Raw genomic sequence first — 18231 nt, forward strand, 5'->3', positions numbered from 1 at the left:
AACACAACATATATAAATGTTATTTATGTTCGAGCTTTCTGCATGTTGAAGATGCAATTTGCACTTCTGGCTTTCTATGCTATTCTGAAAAGTGAATAATTCAGTTGTTGAGAAGAAGAATTTGTAAAGTGGTTGCCTGGCCAATAGTGGACGAAAGTGAGGATTGCAGATGCTGGAGATTAGAGTCAAGATTAGAGTGGGGCTGGAAAAGTGCAGCAGGTCAGGCAGGAGCAGAAAAATTGATGTTTTGGGCAGAAGCCCTTCAGGAATTCATAATGAAGGGCTCCTGCCTGAAACGTCGATTCTCCTGCTCCCTCACATGCTGCCTGACCTGTGCTTTTCCTGGCCAACAGTGCCTTTCTTCTCTTCAGGATATTCTGAGGATGGGTAGAGTGCTCTATAAATGCAAGCTTGATTTATTTTTCTTGTTTGCTGCTCACATCAGTTTGCCCTCAGTTCCAGAGATATTTTCCTGTCAGCAAATTGCAAATGGTTTTATTTGAATTTTATCTTCACATTTTCATTATGGTCTCTGTCATTTGCATATATGACAACATGTGGCTTCTTGGAAATCCTTTAATAATATTTGCATATATTGCTGATGTGCTTTACATCTACAGTGCACTTATCTCAGTCAGTGTTTCCCTTCTTACAGCATTTTTGGCCAGTTAACTTGCTAATGCAAAACTGGAGGGAGCTGAAGACAATTCTACTTCTTATTGAACTTTGTTGATGAGTTCGAACCCCAAAGGTTGACATGCATATTCACGATATAAATGCTGATGGGCCAACTGGCTCTTTCCAAAGACTTCTGTCTTTGTTTCAGACTTGTAGTATTCAATGTATTTGTTTCGGCCCCACCCTGCCCCATTCACATTATCCAATTGTTAGATCAGTCATGAGATAAACTGCAGATTATCAGTATAAACTATATATTATTCCTACTATTTTAAACATTGTAAGCAGTTTTGAATTTGATGTTTTTCAAAATAGAGGGGAGCAATTGTGAGTGAGCCTGCTATTCAAGTGCGACGCAAGGGAAAAGGGACCCAAGTCTGGCCCATTGAGAAGCTGGAAAACAAACTAATTGATATGAGAGACCTCTATCAGGATTGGAAAGAGAAAGACATGGTAGAATATGTGAGTACAAGAAATTTTTTGATACAGAACTACTTTTGAGGAAATATTCCATTAATTCAGTTTAATTTCTTACTGGCATCAACTGCCTGTACATAGAACATCATGACCAAGAAGAGTTTGGGAATAAAATGTGATTTGTAATCTTTATTTTTCCACATGACTAAGGTTTTAGCCTTAGTAAGCTGTAGGGGTAGACACGAAATAAAAAAGCAAGCTAGCAGTTAACAGTTTGGACACTCACTTTATATTGTTGCTTTAATGTGTTGTAAAGTGGTAGTCAATTAAATTGTAGATTTGTCCATGAACAGATTCTAATTCACCAGATGTCCATACTTCTGAACTCCCAAGAAGCAAACTGACATCCATCAAAACTATTTTGAGTCTGAAGGTTGTGTGTTCAAGTCACAGTCTAGATTGGATTGTGGACCAGCACTTATTTATTCTGCTCAATCAGCTAACTTAGCCAAACTCAAAACCTTGCTTTTCGGTGTGGAGTTCGCCTGCTCACTGGATAAACTCATTCACTCGTGAGTAGCCAACATTGGTGGCAGTTGAGTTGTAGATTTAGGAGGAAAATACAGAAGAAACACAGTTATCATTACATGATGCCGGAAGATACTGCCTGAAATTTCTATGTTACCCTTGCTTTCTAAAGTAAAATATAATCATCTCATTTTATCTTATTTCAGTACAATAAGATACTTAGTAAACACGGAGATCCTTTCTACGAGGCACAGGAGAACCATAACTTGATTGGTGTGGCCAATGTCTTCTTGGAGTGCCTTTACCATGATGTGAAACTTCAGTATGCTGTTCCTATAATCAGCCAGCAGGGGGAGGTGAGAGTTGACAGAAAGAAAGCATATGAGCCCCTTGACATTGTCTGAAACTGTTAAATCAGCTGAAGAAGGGCTCATGCCCGAAATGTCGATTCTCTGTTCCTTGGATGCTGCCTGACCTGCGCTTTTCCAGCAACACATTTTCAGCCCTGAAACTGTTAAATGTTTGGTATTTTAGAACTTTAGGTAAAAGATTAAAGTGACCCTACATTGCTGTATTTTTTTATATATCATGTCAGCTGCAATATATCAAATTACCAAACAGCACATTTACCAAATGGCCTGATAAAATCTGAAGGAGATCTGTGACATTGATAAAGTTTTCTGACTTATTTCTTCAATCTAGGTTGCTGGCCGTCTCCATGTGGAAGTGATGCGGGTTAGTGGTGTGGTTCCAGAGCGTCCAGATGGTGGAGACGATTCTTCAGAGAACTCGAGTGGAAGTTATGAAGTCATGGATAATAATGGTGAGGTTGTGCACATGGCAAAGAAACTGACCTGCAGGGTAAGTAAAATAAAGCTATTGGTCATTGAGTAACTTTAGAAAGATTAAGTCACAAACCAAAAACATCTGTTGGTCTTGTTAGGAGCATAATTTATCACTTGACAGTTCTTTTTCTAAGGGCATTAAATATAAAGCTAGAATAAAGATTTCTTTTAAAAAATACATTTTCAACCTTAACACGCAATTAAGAAATAAGTATAGAAATGACACCACTCACAATTTTCTTAAATAAAATTAGTTTGTAAAGATTTAAGTTTCTGTTTGGTTAATGAGAATAATATGTTGCTTGATGTTTAGACCCCTTTTCTTCCTCTTCCTACATGGTTACGTTTAGTTAAAATTAGAATGACCTGAAATGAATGCGATTTGAGAGATTTTATATGGGCAGTTGCACAAATGCAGAAGATGGCCAGTGTACCTATCAATATTATTAAGTTACCAGCTCATAGCCGTGTGCATGCTTTTTATTTCACTTAGCACATTGGGAGTGCAAGATCATGTCTCAGCTAACTATGAGGCCTACCAGTAAAGAAGTCTGATGTGAGATTTGTTCTTTCTGAAAAACAAATCCAGAATTTTCAAATACTTATGAGAAATTCCCAATTTGGAAATAAATGCTGCTTATAATTCTGTAATTGAGGCATTCAAGAGGGCATTAGATTGTCATTTGAATAGGAGCATTGCACAAGGGTATAAGGAAAAGACAGGAGAATGGCACCATGTCATAATGTTTATATGATCGCTTGTGCAGATATGATGGGCCAAATTGCTGTCTATATATATGGTAACCCTTTGTGATTCTGTAAACAATGCCATTGGAGATTTGTTATTTATGTTTATAAATGGTGGCTATTTTTTCAGGCTACATAATAAAGTATGACCATGCGCGTCATTTCAAAGTATGCATATAAATACTAGGAAGTGCTAGCAAAATGTTATATTTACGAGGGGAAAATGTAATCCCTGTTGTATAAACAAACACATGATAAACTTGCTTCTTGAAAGGTTTAACAAAAATTCTGCACTGAAACTGAAACGGCGTGCCATGGTGGCTCGTGGTTAGCAGTCCTGCCTCAAAGCACCAAGGATGCAGGTTTGATCCCACCCTTGGGCGACTGTGTGGAGTTTGCACATTCTCCTTGTGTCTGCATGGGTTTCCTCTGGGTACGCCAGTTTCCTCCCACAGTCCAAGGATGTGCAAGTTAGGTGGATTGACCATGCTAAATTGTCCATCGTATCCACAGGCGTGCAGAGTAGGTTGACTAACCATGGAAAAAATGCAGGATTATAGGAATAGGGTAGGAGAATGAGTTTAAGTGGGATGCTGTTTGGCAGGTTGGTGTGAACTCGATGGGCCAAATGGCTTGCTTCTAAGCTGTAGGGTTTCTGTGATTCCCTTGGAATTGTGCCTATTCAGGGTATAATAGTTCCTGTTACATGAGCAGCTTCTAAAACTCCTACTCTATCTCAACAGGTAAAGATAATAGAAGCAACAGGACTTCCCCTCAATCTCTCAAATTTTGTATTCTGTCAGTACATCTTTTGGGATCACTCTGACCAAACAGTTGCACCTCCAATGGTCAATCCAGATATGCCACCTATCAAAAACAAGCCCTTTGAGTACACTGTGACATTTGACCACAGTAAGGTGAGCAAGTTCCCAGCTAAATGTCTTCACTTTGTGCTGAATATAACCTAAAGAAACAATAATAGTTTTATAACTTAATTCACTCAAAGAACTATCTAAAAAGCAATGTTCTTTTGTTTAAATGTGCATCATTTCAGGATTTTATAGTGCACGTTACGGAGGAGTTTCTGGAGTTTATTTCTGATGGTGCTCTTGCAATTGAAGTCTGGGGCCATCGATGTGCAGGGAATGGTCGGACTACCTGGGCAGTTGATGCACTACAAGCAAAAACACGCACACTCTGTGACAGGTACAGAGAGAATTCTTTTGACATGAGAACAACATAGTTTAAAATTCTTGAACTCTTACATCACCCTGTTCAGTTATTTGGTTCTGTTAATTTTATGTAGTGATGCGGATACCCAGATAACCCAATATCAATTCAAAGTATTTTACTCATAGTGTGCCAGGTATTGTTGGGTGAATCTATTATTTTACATCTGGAATGTTATTTATGTCTCCAGTAAATCCTTAGAGATGATGTAGGTTTTCAGTTGTGGCCAGTAAAGAGATACCTGAATTTCTCTCTGATAATTTTGCGTTTCACCTTGATTTTTTTCCTGTTATCCAGTATTTCTTTCTTGGGTGTGTGATGTCATCCACCCAACTTCTCCACAAGTCATTAAATGACTGGAGCATCTGATGCTACCATTCAAAACATTTACAGTACTGCTGTTGGTTAGCAATATTTACTGAAGCAGACTTGTTGAACCTCACCCAGTTAGTGTAGACTGTGTTTCTGTTCTTTCAAATCTGTAATGTATGTAAAGTAACTCTCTTTACTTTAATCTCATTTTTGATATTTTATCTTTATCAACTGGAACCAAAGTCACACAAAGGGAATATTGTTTTTTTTGTATAAGGATCTGTGTAAGGAGAGGGCAGTGGTCAGCTCTGCAGCAAGCTGAGCAGTTTCATTTCAGCCATGAAATGGTGAGAAGTTCAACAGGGAGCTGTGTGGAAACTCGCTCTAACTCTCGCTCTCCGGCTTTCTCTTGTTCTCTCGCTCTCTCGCGCTCTCTCTCTCTCTCTCTCTCTCTCGCGCTCTCTCTCTCTCGCGCTCTCTCTCTCTCTCGCGCTCTCTCTCTCTCTCGCGCTCTCTCTCTCTCGCGCTCTCTCTCTCTCTCTCGCGCGCTCTCTCTCTCTCTCTCGCGCTCTCTCTCTCTCTCTCGCGCGCTCTCTCTCTCTCTCTCGCGCGCTCTCTCTCTCTCTCTCGCGCTCTCTCTCTCTCTCTCTCGCGCTCTCTCTCTCTCTCGCGCTCTCTCTCTCTCGCGCTCTCTCTCTCTCTCGCGCTCTCTCTCTCTCTCTCGCGCTCTCTCTCTCTCTCGCGCTCTCTCTCTCTCGCGCTCTCTCTCTCTCTCGCGCTCTCTCTCTCTCTCGCGCTCTCTCTCTCTCTCTCGCGCTCTCTCTCTCTCTCTCGCGCTCTCTCTCTCTCTCTCGCGCTCTCTCTCTCTCTCTCTCGCGCTCTCTCTCTCTCTCTCGCGCTCTCTCTCTCTCTCTCGCGCTCTCTCGCTCTCTCTCGCGCTCTCGCTCTCTCTCGCGCTCTCGCTCTCTCTCGCGCTCTCGCTCTCTCTCGCGCTCTCGCTCTCTCTCGCGCTCTCGCTCTCTCTCACGCTCGCTCTCGCGCTCCCTCACCCTTTCTCTCTCTCTCTCTCTCTCTGTCCTTCAACGTCAACCTGTAAGCATGTGTTCCATTTATACTAGTTTTGAAGGGAGTTTGCTTATTGGGACATTGTGTATGTTCGGAACAGCATAATTAAGTCTAGTTGGATAGACCCAGTTCTGTAGAGGTTCTCATTCTGTTCATTGTATTTCATTCTGTAATTTTCACTGTACACTTACTGAAACATGTTGCAAACTTATGGTCTGGCGCTGCCTGCTTAAGAATGGTTTGAGTGATATGGCCCAGTCCATAACAATAGCAATATCAGGAACATTTTCTTTTTATTCAGTCATTGGACATGGGCCTTGCTGACTGGGCGTTTATTGTCCATTCCTAGTAGTTGTTCTTGAGAAGGTGGTGGTGAGCTGCTTTCTTGAACCACTGGCGTCCATTTATCACTGTGCTTGACTTTTTGCTGATACAGATGGAGTGAAGTCACACGCAGGATTGAGATGTGGATCTCTGTGCAAGAATTGAATGAAATGGGAGAGTACACATCAGTGGAATTGACTCAAGCCAAGGATGTCAATACTGGGGGTGTTTTCCAGATTCGACAGGTACCTGAAAACATTGGCAATCGGGGGGAAAGGTTATGTTATATCCAACTTGTGTAGACTGTGAAAGATAACATTGTACCTCCACAAAGGAAAGAATGTCAAATGTGCTGAGCTCAAGCTAATGATAGCGATCCCTTTATCTTCTGTTTTTACATCAATTAATTATTGTGTTCAAGCATGTATTAACATTTTGGATGATTGTCATCCAGTTTTCTGTTGTTTTTTAACGTGAAACAAGTTTAGGTTGTTCCCCAATTTTAAGGTGCCAAATGAACGATAAGTGTTTATACTTTGAATTTTCCATGCTTAGTTTATTGCTTTTCATTTAAATGTCTGTGGAATAGTACAATGAAGCATCATTAGTATGTTTGCAAATTTCGTGATGGATATGTTGTGTACTTTCTCTCATGTATTCCTTAGTTAAATTTGAGTCTAACATGTTTGGTGTGTTTATGTTCAGGGTCAATCTCGTAGGATTGAAGTTACTGTTAAACCTGTTCAGCACTCTGGGACACTGCCACTTATGGTGGAAGCAATTTTGTCTGTTTCTGTAGGATGTATTACAGCCAGGTCCATTAAACTACAGAGACCTTTGGATAGTTACCAGGTAAGGGACATGCTTAGATCTTTTTGAAGGGCAATTACAGAACTCCAGTCGCATTGCTGAGAACATATTACAATTCTGAAGCAGATCCAAGAATTTTGAACATTTTCATAAAATTTGTATTGGTCCAATAAATTTTGAGGGGCAAGTGAATACACTCAGCAATTTGTTTCAACTTTTGCCAAAGTTTTGAGGGATTTGAGGAATAAGGTTGAAAGTAAGAAAATCATTGTTAGAAAGCTAATTATTTGCTACTGAAGTATTTTTTCATTCCATACAACTTTGTGTGTTTAGTAGTGTACTGAATTCTGCTGCTTTTTGTGTCAGTGGATATGCGACTGTTTCATACTAAATATTTACTCAGTCACAGGATGCTGACAAAATATCAGTAGGAACAGAGATGGTAGATCTAATGAGTGGGTGAAAATTGATGGGCAGGATGTACTGGATAAATTGGCTATACTTAGAGAAGGTAAATCACCTGGTCCCAGAAGATGTGCATCTCTGATTGAGAAAGAGCATTGGCGGTGGAGTTTGCAGAAAGTTTTGGCATAACCTTCTAATCTTTCCTAGGTACTGGGGAGGTGCTGGAAGATTGGAATGTGATGCACTTAATGCAAAACTGTCACCGCATTCATAGTTCATGACTGCTTGGTCAATTTAGTGTCAGTGGTAGGTTTGGTTTTAGACATGAGAATTATGGATTGATTTTTTAAAATTAAGTTTCAGAGAAGATTGGTGAAGGGAATGGAAAAGATGTTGCCTATATTGATTTTAAGAAAACATTTAACAAAGTGCCACATAAAAAGTTGATTGATTGTCTTATTCCACAAGGCACAATTTTTTCAATGTCAGATAAATTGAATAAAGAAGGGAAAACAGTAAGTACTGAGTTTTTTCAGACTGGGGGCAAGAAGACAGGCTATTTCCTAAGGGTTAGTAGAAGGACTTTTTTTTCTTTAAATATTAAAAAATGACAAGAGTATTGGAAAACTGAAATTGCAAAATTTGCTGATTGTATCAAACTTGAAGGTGTGCCCAACAGTGAGGATTAGACTAATCAACTACAAGAGGTCATAGATAAGCTAGCAGAAGGGGCAGATTGAATTTAATATGCGTAAGTAATGCATTTTGGCAGAAGAATGGGATGAGGTAGTGTTCTCAATGATGTACAGGGAGGAAGGGACCTGATTATTAATGTGAAAAGTTCTTTGAACGTGACAAATGTTGTGAGCTTTATAGATTTTGGGCCACATAAATACAGCTAATGTATACCATAGCTATTCTGAATCTTTATAAAGCTCAAGATAGAATGTAATGAGTTTACTGTGGAGGGGTGCAAAGGTCACTGAAAGTCTGCACGGAAGATTTATCAGGATGGTTCCATGAATGACTGATTTTAGCTGAAAGGTTAAGTTGCAGAAAATGTTTTATTGTTAAAATATAGTAGCACTGATCTCTACCCTTCTCTTCTGGATAATCTCCATGTCCATAAATCACAATCCTTTTGGGAAAAATCCAGGTGTGAGTTTTTTTTTCAATTATCTTTGAGGATAGGAGAAGGTATCTTCTAATCACATTGTTCAGGGATGTTATTACACACCCCTGAAGCAGGTGGGATTCGAATTCTTGGTTCAGAGGTATGGACATAACCAGTGCATCACAGGAGCCCCTTAATATCCCAGCTCTTTTGCAAAAAAGCACTCTTACACAAAATAGTTTTATTTTTCTATTTCCAAATCACCCCTGGTATTTTTAATCTACAGTTAGTTCTCCTATAATGCAATAGTTGCATTCTTAACGCAATATCATCTTATAGAAAATTGCACAATGGGACTGATGGGGTATATCGGAAAATTAAGGGTTAGGAACTCCAGTTTAGTGAACCTGCCCATTTCTGCTGCGTTACAGAAATGCCAACTTCTTAGAAGGGAAATTTCCCAATAATTGTTTTATTCCTGGCTGCTTATAGAGTGGAGTTTATCCAGAACCTGTCTTTGCCATTAAACTTTGAAACTTCTGGAAGGTTTTCTTTTTGGCATGAGTAAAATCTCTCTCTTTGATGGGGTGGCTAAAGGGCTGGGAAGCTCTGAACAGTTGGAGGTTTTGATGGATCTCGGGTTTCTCTCTCTCTCTCACTCTCACTCTCACTCTCACTCTCACTCTCACACTCTCTCTCTCTTTCTCCCTCTCTCTCTTTCTCCCTCTCTCTCTCTCTCTCTCTCTCTCTCTCTCTCTCTCTCTCTCTCTCTCTCTCTCTCTCTCTCTCTCTCTCTCTCTCTCTCTCTTCCAGCCCCCCACACCCCCCAACTCTGTGTATGATGTTCCCAGCAAAATATTCAAATGTTTGCTTCCCCACCTTAGTTGCCGATCGAAGCAAAAAAAATACACACACAGACGACATTCTGTTGCAATACCTGGGCCAGTGGAATAAATCCCAGCTGGCTGCTAATACATGGGATGGAATCACATAACAGCAAATGGCTTTATATATTCAAAAAACTGCAAATCTCGTTACCGCTAAATTGCGTTCACGCAATGGGCATTTTCGGAAAACTACCTGTATTAACCCCCACCAGTACAGTAAATCACCGCTGCTTTCCAGTTGATTAATTTACATGCAAAGCATGGTAATGGTAATGCAGACCATCAAAAGTGATGGAGAGGTTTGGTGAGAAAGGAGAAGAGGACGAAATCTCAGGATTTTTTTTTTTGTATCCAGAAGTGTTACCTCACACAACTGTTTGGTTACTTTTTTCCCTTCACCAAGTCACTGTGGTAGAAATCCCAGCTCTTTTAAATTTCACCTATTTTTCAAATCAACCCATTGAGCGATGTTATTACCCACACCTTCTGGTGCAGGTGGAACTTGAACTCAGGTACCTGGTCCAGGAGTCGAGGCACTACTCCTGTGCAGCAAGAGCCCCAAATTCCAGCTCTTAAATACACAACCAGGAGCATCACATGCTCTCAATTAACTCTGAAGCTATTCTGTTTGCCCATAAATGGGACCTGAGTTTCTAATATTGTCAGTAATAACTTTGAACCTGCTACCGATTAGAGTGGTGGAAACAAAAGTGACAATTTCAAAAGAAAATTGGATGAACAGAGAGAAAAGTTAAACTTGCAAATTGGATTATGCTACCGAGGGGTGCCATAAACTGGCAGAATGGCCTCATTCTATATTGATTCTGTTTACTATCCAAGTCGTGTAACTCACCTGAAATGGACAGGTTTGCTAACCCTTAATTTTCCCATATACCCCATCAGTTCCATTGTGCGATTTTCTACAATACGATAGCGCATAAGAATGCAACTATTGCATTTAAATTAGATTCCCTACAGTATAGAAACAGGCCCTTCAGCCCAACAAGTCCACACCAACCCTCTGAAGAGTAACCCATCCAGTCCCATTTCCCTCTGACAAATGCACCCAACACTATGGGCAATTTAGCATGGCCAATTCACCTGACTTGCACATCTTTGGACAGTGGGAGGAAACCAGGGTACCCAGACGAAACCCGTGCAGACACTGGGAGAATGTGCAAACTCCACACACACAGTCGCCCGAGGCCAGAATTGAACCTGGGACCCTGGTGTTGTGAGGCAGCAGTGCTAACCACTGAGCCACTATGCTACCCCAAACTAACTGTAGATTTAAAAATACCACAGGTAATTTGGTAATAGAAAAATAAAACCATTTTGTGCAAAAGAGCTGGGATATTTAAAACCTTTTTGGTTTTAAAATAGTCCAACCTCGTCTATCTATTATGTATGTCCTCAACTTCTGAATTTTCTTTTTAGCTGTCAGTCTCTTATGTTCTGTCTTTGGCCTTCCGATTTACTTTCTGAATCCCATCTAAATTTTTTTGTTCCATCTCATTCTCATTATATTATCAATCTGGTATCAGTCATACACACCTTTTTTGTACTTTGCTATCAGCTTTGTCATTTTTAGAGCTGTAGTTTTGCTTTCCTGACTTTCAGCCCTATGGGAATGTATTTAATTGTACTAGAACAACCTGTTTAAAGGCAATCCATTTGTTCTGGTATAGTTTGTCTGCAAATCTTCAATTCCCATTTACAAAGACCAACTGAAACTTGTCCTCCTCCAATTCCGAGATTACTGTCGATTGCTCCCCATCTTTTCCCATAGACGAATGATCACAATTCGCGAAATGATCTTTCACATGGTCCAATTCACCCATTTGAAGTAACATTCATGCTACATAAATGCCAGTTAATGACTATCTCCAATAAGAGACAATATAATCAATACCCCTTCAGATTGAATCCCCAATGAAGTAACCATTGACCAGGAACCGAATGAGACCAGCTACAAAAATATAATGAGCAAATCAGAGACTAGGAGTACTGCAGCAAATAATTCACCTCATAACTCACCAAAGCCTGTCCACTGTCAACAAGGCTGTAGTGAGGAGTGTGATGGAGTAATTGCTGCTTGCCAAATGAGTGCAGCTTCAATGACACAATCCAGGATAATGTATATTGGTACAACATGCATGAACACCCACTCCCTCCACCACCAATGTTCAATAGCAGCAGTGTGTACTACCTACAAGATGCACAAACACTGCACAAATTCACCAAAGCTCCTTGTTCAGCACCGTTCAAACCCACAACCGCTGCCAACTCGAAGTATGAGGTCAGCAGATCCATGACAACACAACCACCCGCAAGTTCCCCTCTAAACCGTTCACCATCACACATGCAAATATGTTACCATTACTTCAGTATCACTGGTAAAAATCCTGCAATTCCCTCCCTATTGAAATTCATTGTGGGTTGACCCTGCAGCACATGGACTACAGTGGTTCAAGAAGGCAGCTAACCATCACCTTCTCAAAGACAACTGGGGACAGGCAATAAATGCTGGTCCAGCCAGTAACACCTATGTCCCATGAGTGAATAAGGGCTAAAATGTGATCCAGGAAGCCCCGTTCCTTATTGAACTGGAAACGTACTGACTGGGAAATTCTCCTGAGCATTCTTTGGGGGGAAATTTTTTTTTCCACTCTCTGCCTTTTATACCGTTAATGTCAAATTGTATTTAAATTAAGTTTTTCTGTTGTTACTACTTCCTCGCTTTTACACCTATATATTTACTATTCTATATTGTTCCCATTATTTGGTGAGTTTTAGATTCGATCTACTAATGTAATTGTATCTCTGCTGTTTCCCAATTTCAAGAGTTTATCACACTGCAGAAGTTAAATATGTTCTTTGATTAATATTTAACCTCTCCTCCTTTGTTTCCCTCCATAACTTTATTGAACACCTTTATATCCAAGAATGCTTAGTGCCCAGTCTTACCTTTTTTTTGATGTGGGTCTCTTGTTACAACCACATGATCATATACCCACATTGTTTGCAGCTCACTAACATATGTAGTCCACTTTATTAATCTAATTTCAACCTTACTACATTTCCTCTCACTCTGACGCAACCTTAGTATTTTTAACTCCACTGCTTTCTGCGTTTCTTAATTTGCTCGATCCAATGTGCACCATATTTCTCATTTCTGTTGCTACATCTTGAATTCCATTCCCCTACCAAGTTAATTTACAATATCTCCAACAGCTCTAAGAACTAGACCACTGGTAGTTCTGTTGAAGTGCAAACCATCTGATCTTTTAAGGTCCTACCTTGCTCAGACCTGTCCCAATGTTGCGGAAACTTGAAGTCCCTATTCATGCACATCACTCCACCTTCATGTGCTCTTTCCCCCAGTTTCTATATTCATGTGTGTGTGGCAGCCGGAGAAATCCAGAAATTTTTACGTTTTGAGGTCCTGCTTGCTTATTGCTTTCCTAGCACCTTAAAATTAGTCTGCAGACCTCGTCACTCTTTTTTTTATTGTTATTTGATGTTCATATTGATCTGCATAATGACCATGGACAATTCATCATTGCCCCTGAAAGTACAGTAGAAGCCCCCTGTATCCCCGGATTCGATTTCTCTGGTTTCAGTTATGAGCGGTTTACCCTGGCCTGAAAATATTACATGGAACATACCAGAAATAATTTGAGGGGGCTGCTGGGGAGGTAGGTTTCCCATGTAAATGATAGGGTTTGCTACCATCCGCAGTTTCCGGCATCCGTGGTAGGCCTTCTATTAGCTTAGATTCCCGACAGTGTGGAAACAGGCCCTTCGGCCCAACCAGTCCATACCGACCCTCCGAAGAGCAATCCACCCCTCTGACTAATGCACCTAATACTATGGGCAATTTAGAATGGCCAGTTCACCAATATTGTGCAGCCTCTCAGTGATGTCTCTGACACTGGGGAAGCAACATGCCAGCCTGGATTCTGAGCTGCTGCAACAGCACCTGCCTTCTCCTAACAACAGAATCCTCAATCACTATTGCTTTCCCATCTTCCTTTTAGTTCTCTGTACAGCTGAGCAGCCATGATACATAAAATTGTCTAGGTTACACTGCCCAGAGGAACCATCTCCCTGACCAATATTCAGAATCGAATGTAAATTGGAGAACAAGTTGCAGTTGTGCCTCCTGCATTTATCTTCCTGTTCTCCTTGATGGTCTGGTGTGCAACTTAATTCCTTTATCCCTTAAACGTTGAATTTGCAGGATGGCTACATCACTGCAGATACACCACAATAAAACCAACTGCTGCTCAAGCTCCAAAATCTGGAGATTGAGCTGCTCCAGCTGGCAAGAATTCTCGCAAGTGAGAAGCATCCTGAGTTTTCCCACATGGGCCATGATGTGCCCTCCCATGCCTCAAACATCAAAATAAACTGAGCCCATTTAGTAAAATGAGTGTACAAGGAGGTCTCAATTTGTTGTCATGATTTGGAGGTGCCGGTGTTGGATTGGGGTGTACAAAGTTAAAAATCACACAACACCAGGTTATCATCCAACAGGTTTAAATAGAAGCACTAGCTCTTGGAGCACTGCTCCTTCATCAGGTGGTTGTGGAGTACACAATTGTAAGACACAGAATTTATAGCAAAAGTTTACAGTGTGATGTAACTTAAATTATACATTGAAAAATACCTTGATTGGTTGTTAAGTCTCTTGTGTTAAAATGACCATAATAGTTACACTTCTTTCATATGTAAACCACAAACTTTTTTTTTAAAAAGTTACATTCTCAGTTTAACTGTAACAATTGGCGTCAGCGCAAATAAGATGTTGAGATGTTGAAGGTGTTAGCCCCCTGTGTTCCCTGTCTGTGCCATTATGTTTAGACTGATTCTAATCTAAAAAGTGAGTTAACAGAATCTTACATGGATTCGTAGTTTTTCAGCAAAAGTACAATGTAACTCTGCAAGTACAAATTCACCCCACAAACATATACATGCATGTGTGTGTGTCTGGGGTGGGGGTTTGTGAGTGTCTGTGAGAGAGTGTGTGTATGTGTGTCTGTGTGAGTGTAAAGTGGTCTAAGTCTGTGAGAGGGTGGGTGTGTGTATAAAGTGGTCCCTTTATACCCTTTAGACCCCGGCACACACGACACACACACACGCTCTCGCTCTCTGACACTCACAACCACTTGCCCCAGGCACACTCATTTGTGGGGTGAATTTGTACTTGCAGAATTACATTGTACTTTTGCTCAAAAACGGCATGAATCCATGTAAGACTCTGTTAACTCACTTTTTAGATTAGAATCAGTCTAAACATAATGGTACAGAGAGGGAACACTGGGCTAACACCGTCACCATCTCAATATCTTATCTGCGCTGACACCAATTGTTACAGTTAACCTGAGAATGTAACTTTTAAAAAACGTTTTGTGATTAACACATGAAAGAAGTGAAACTATCATGGTAATTCCAACAGATGAAAGACTTAACAAACAATCAAGGTCTTTTTCAATGTATAATTTCAGTTACATCACACTGTAAACTTTTGCTATAACTCTGTGTCTTAGAATTGTGTACTTCACGACCACTTGATGAAGGAGCGTCGCTCCGAAAGCTAGTGCTCCCAATCAAACCTGTTGGACAATAACCTGGTGTTGTGTGATTTTTAACTCTATTAATTGTGATTGTGCTGCTATTCAGAACAACACACTGGAGTTTTATAGCTAAATAGTTTAATGTGGTTTTGTTTGATCAATTGCTGTGGGGTCACTGGCAAAACTAAATTACATTTGAGTAATGAGTAAATGGCTTAAAAAATGATGTTTGGCTGTGTTTGAGTCATTGTATTATCTGCAGCTGGACCAGAAGTAGCCTGAAAAAGGATAATGTGGATTGTTGCATGATATAATTGAACTTTGCAAAATAGGAATCCATACATCATAAAGCAGGATTGGCTATCTAATTTAACTGGACTAGAAATAATAGGGAGAATGGTATGATGTAGCTCAATTGTGTTTCAGACACACAATCCATGGGAAATAGCAATAGCGAGCCAATTTGCAAAGTCTGCCTGTGGTCAATGGAGAGAAAATGCTGCCTGAGGAGCCTGAATTATGATTAATGATGGTTCACTGCATAAAATGTTATGGTTGTGTTCACTATTGCTAGGGATGACCCAAGTGTCACTGCATCATATTACTGGCTGAGTTTGAAAAATGAAGATTGCTGCATGTTACTCTGGGGCCATGTTTGATGAATGAGGTATCAGGGCTCAGTCTGAACAGTGGGAATTCCTATATGTTGTATTAGCCTGTGTTTGACTTAAGGGTCAACATAATTTTTTTTGAGAGCTGATCTCGAGATCATCTTAAGGGCTACAATTTTGGTTTCTGGGCTCATTTTTCATTGTCACTAACTCCTTTATTAGATGGCAATATTATCTACAAACATTACGTTGTATTTTCATTGTTTTTTTTGGGGGTAGCTTCAAATAAATAAATGAGCTCAAGTGCTGACGATTATGTATACGTTGAAATCTTCTACCTTAGAATTGATAGATAAGACTTTTTAAAGTTAATTTATTAGAAATAAATAATTACTAATTATGCATTTACCAAAATATAAAGTTCACTGCATACCTTATGTAAAAATGATGCAACATTAGTATTGATTTTCCAAGAATTACCATTTCTGGAACTAGGAAGTATGTAACTTGTAAATAGCCTCCTTTTGTAAAAAAAAAAAATTTGAATGTAAGATCGAGGTAAACAATTTGTAGATTATCTGTTTCTTTTCATGTATAGTGGCCTAGAATAAATATTTAAAGTCCCAGCTAGCAGGTTGGCTCCCTTTTGGAGAAAGTTCTCTTGAATGCCCTAACATGTTGAACGTAATAGTGTTTATAAATCTCAGTAGACTAGTGTAGTGACTGGTAAAGTTACGTGATATATAAAGACAATCGTGTCTTTACAGTCATTAGAGGTTTAATTGATAATTGCAGTTTCTCATGCTACTCCCTATTTCTCTTCCTTGGCCTAAGGCTGGCACCCAGTCATGGTGCCGATGGACAGTCTCTTCACCGAATAGTTGCTTTGGTCTCATATATGGTGACCTTGGGAACAACTGGCGTAGCTCCTCATCCAACCACCAGCTCCTTCAATCGGTATCTGGAGGAGCAGCTAGAATGGGAGGGAGGGAACCTATAACTGGTGGAGCTGAGGCAGCCAGCATGGGAGAGACAGATCTTCTGATTGGGAGAGCAGATCCTCATTGATTTTATCTCTGCCACCAGTGGAGTGATTTTTTTTCATTGATTGTCCCCACAATTGAAAGTTTGGAGCTTTTTAGAAGTATTTATGGTAAAATTGATCCACCATCCTCCTGTATTTCCCTATTGGATTGAATAAAGGGGACTACTACATGATGTATTTTGCCTACATGAGATCAATGGTGATTGTTATGTGACATTTCTGCTCTCTGTTAAATCAGTGTGGCTTCTTATGTGCTGTATATGAGGAGTGTTTGAACAATGGGGTTTGCTGTATTGACATAGCAGGACTGTGTTTGAACAACAGGGTTTGCAACTTGGTGTACCTCGGCTGTTTTTGAACATTTGAGGATTGCTCCATGGCATATGTGGGCTATTTTTGAAAAATGGGACTTACTGAATGATGTAACTGATAGACAATTTTTGCTAATTGTACAGAAATGAAAGTGTCCAGTTAGCAAGCAATAGAATGGAGGGATTGGACCTTTATTTTTATTAAATAATTGGTGATGGTTTCTCAGCTATTGCTTTGTTTGTATTCATATTGTGGAATTTAGGAATTTTCAGACCCTCATTTAAAAGAAAGTAATGGTCTTTTCAGCGCATCTGTTTTGGTTTCAGTATTAATTGTGATATGTTCTACATTACAACAGAGTAGTATGAAGTCTAATAGCTTTTAAAGTGTTTACATCAATTTATTTGCATCTCATTCATATCCTGTTTCGGTTACTGCTCGCATAAATTTCTTGCATACATGTGTGAACTTCATCTTTATTCCTTTTGGCATCCGTAACTTCAAAGGTAAAGCACAAAACCATGTACGTTTATTGTGAAGAATGTAAACCTTATGATAAAGTGACGTTTTTCTGAAATGTTTGCATCACAGTGTCTTTACTAAGTTTATTTTCTCCTGCCAGAAAGAGGAGGAGGAGGATATGGATAGTTATCAGGTATCGTTGCTATCATAAGTTATATATGGCATGAAGCACAACATTGGCCAGCATCAGCAACTGACTCGCAAATTATGTAATGGAGATGGAAAGTTTAGGTTTTAACAAGCCATAGTGTATTTTTGTGTATGCTTTTTCTAAACCATTCTGTTTTAACAATATGCAACTGTAATTATCCAAGATAAGTAGATGTCACATAGCACTGTAAAGTAGTGTATCTCTTAATCATGCTTGAATTAACATTATTACTGTTGTTTGAAGCTATATCAAATCAAATATTTTCTTGATGTGTACAGGCATTAGCATCAGAAAGTTTAACTCATGGTGGGTTCGATGCATATAACATTTTGAGGAGGGTTAATAATAGCAATTAAATATTGGGTTGAACCAACTGTACCAGAGTAATCTTTGTCTGAATACATGCAGAAAAATGGAATGATCAGATCTGAGTTCCATTTTCCACCTCCATGCCAAATAGAAGTATAGGAAATTTAGGCTGTGCTTTCTTGCTTAGATTTGGCTGTAAATGGCAGCTTGTCACCTTATCAATTTTAGAAAATTACTTCAAATTTTAACAACATTTTATATTCTTTTTCTCCCAGAGACCAATGCAGTCAGGTGTTGGAATTCCATCTTATTCTTCTTTCAGGTGTCTTTAGCATGGTGT

General features: G+C 39.6%; 1 protein-coding gene across 8 annotated transcripts in view; it reads left to right on the forward strand.

Moving 5' to 3' along the window:
- Positions 1 to 18231, forward strand: part of kif13a (kinesin family member 13A) — a 331165-nt gene that overhangs the window by 236380 nt on the left and 76554 nt on the right. For 5 of the 8 annotated variants that reach the window (XM_043719132.2, XM_043719126.2, XM_087978611.1 and 2 more), the window contains 8 exons: positions 994 to 1140; positions 1830 to 1979; positions 2326 to 2484; positions 3959 to 4132; positions 4270 to 4421; positions 6259 to 6391; positions 6852 to 6998; positions 17532 to 17564. In XM_043719132.2, the coding sequence (XP_043575067.2) occupies positions 994 to 1140; positions 1830 to 1979; positions 2326 to 2484; positions 3959 to 4132; positions 4270 to 4421; positions 6259 to 6391; positions 6852 to 6998; positions 17532 to 17564 (1095 nt within the window). The remainder of the gene's footprint in view (positions 1 to 993; positions 1141 to 1829; positions 1980 to 2325; positions 2485 to 3958; positions 4133 to 4269; positions 4422 to 6258; positions 6392 to 6851; positions 6999 to 17531; positions 17565 to 18231) is intronic. The other 3 variants (XM_043719128.2, XM_043719129.2, XM_043719134.2) reach the window with 1 other exon arrangement.

Source organism: Chiloscyllium plagiosum, unplaced genomic scaffold (genome assembly GCF_037043375.1).
Source record: "Chiloscyllium plagiosum isolate Xiang-an unplaced genomic scaffold, Cpla_swu_hap1 HiC_scaffold_34, whole genome shotgun sequence".
Taxonomy (NCBI): Eukaryota; Metazoa; Chordata; class Chondrichthyes; order Orectolobiformes; family Hemiscylliidae; genus Chiloscyllium; species Chiloscyllium plagiosum.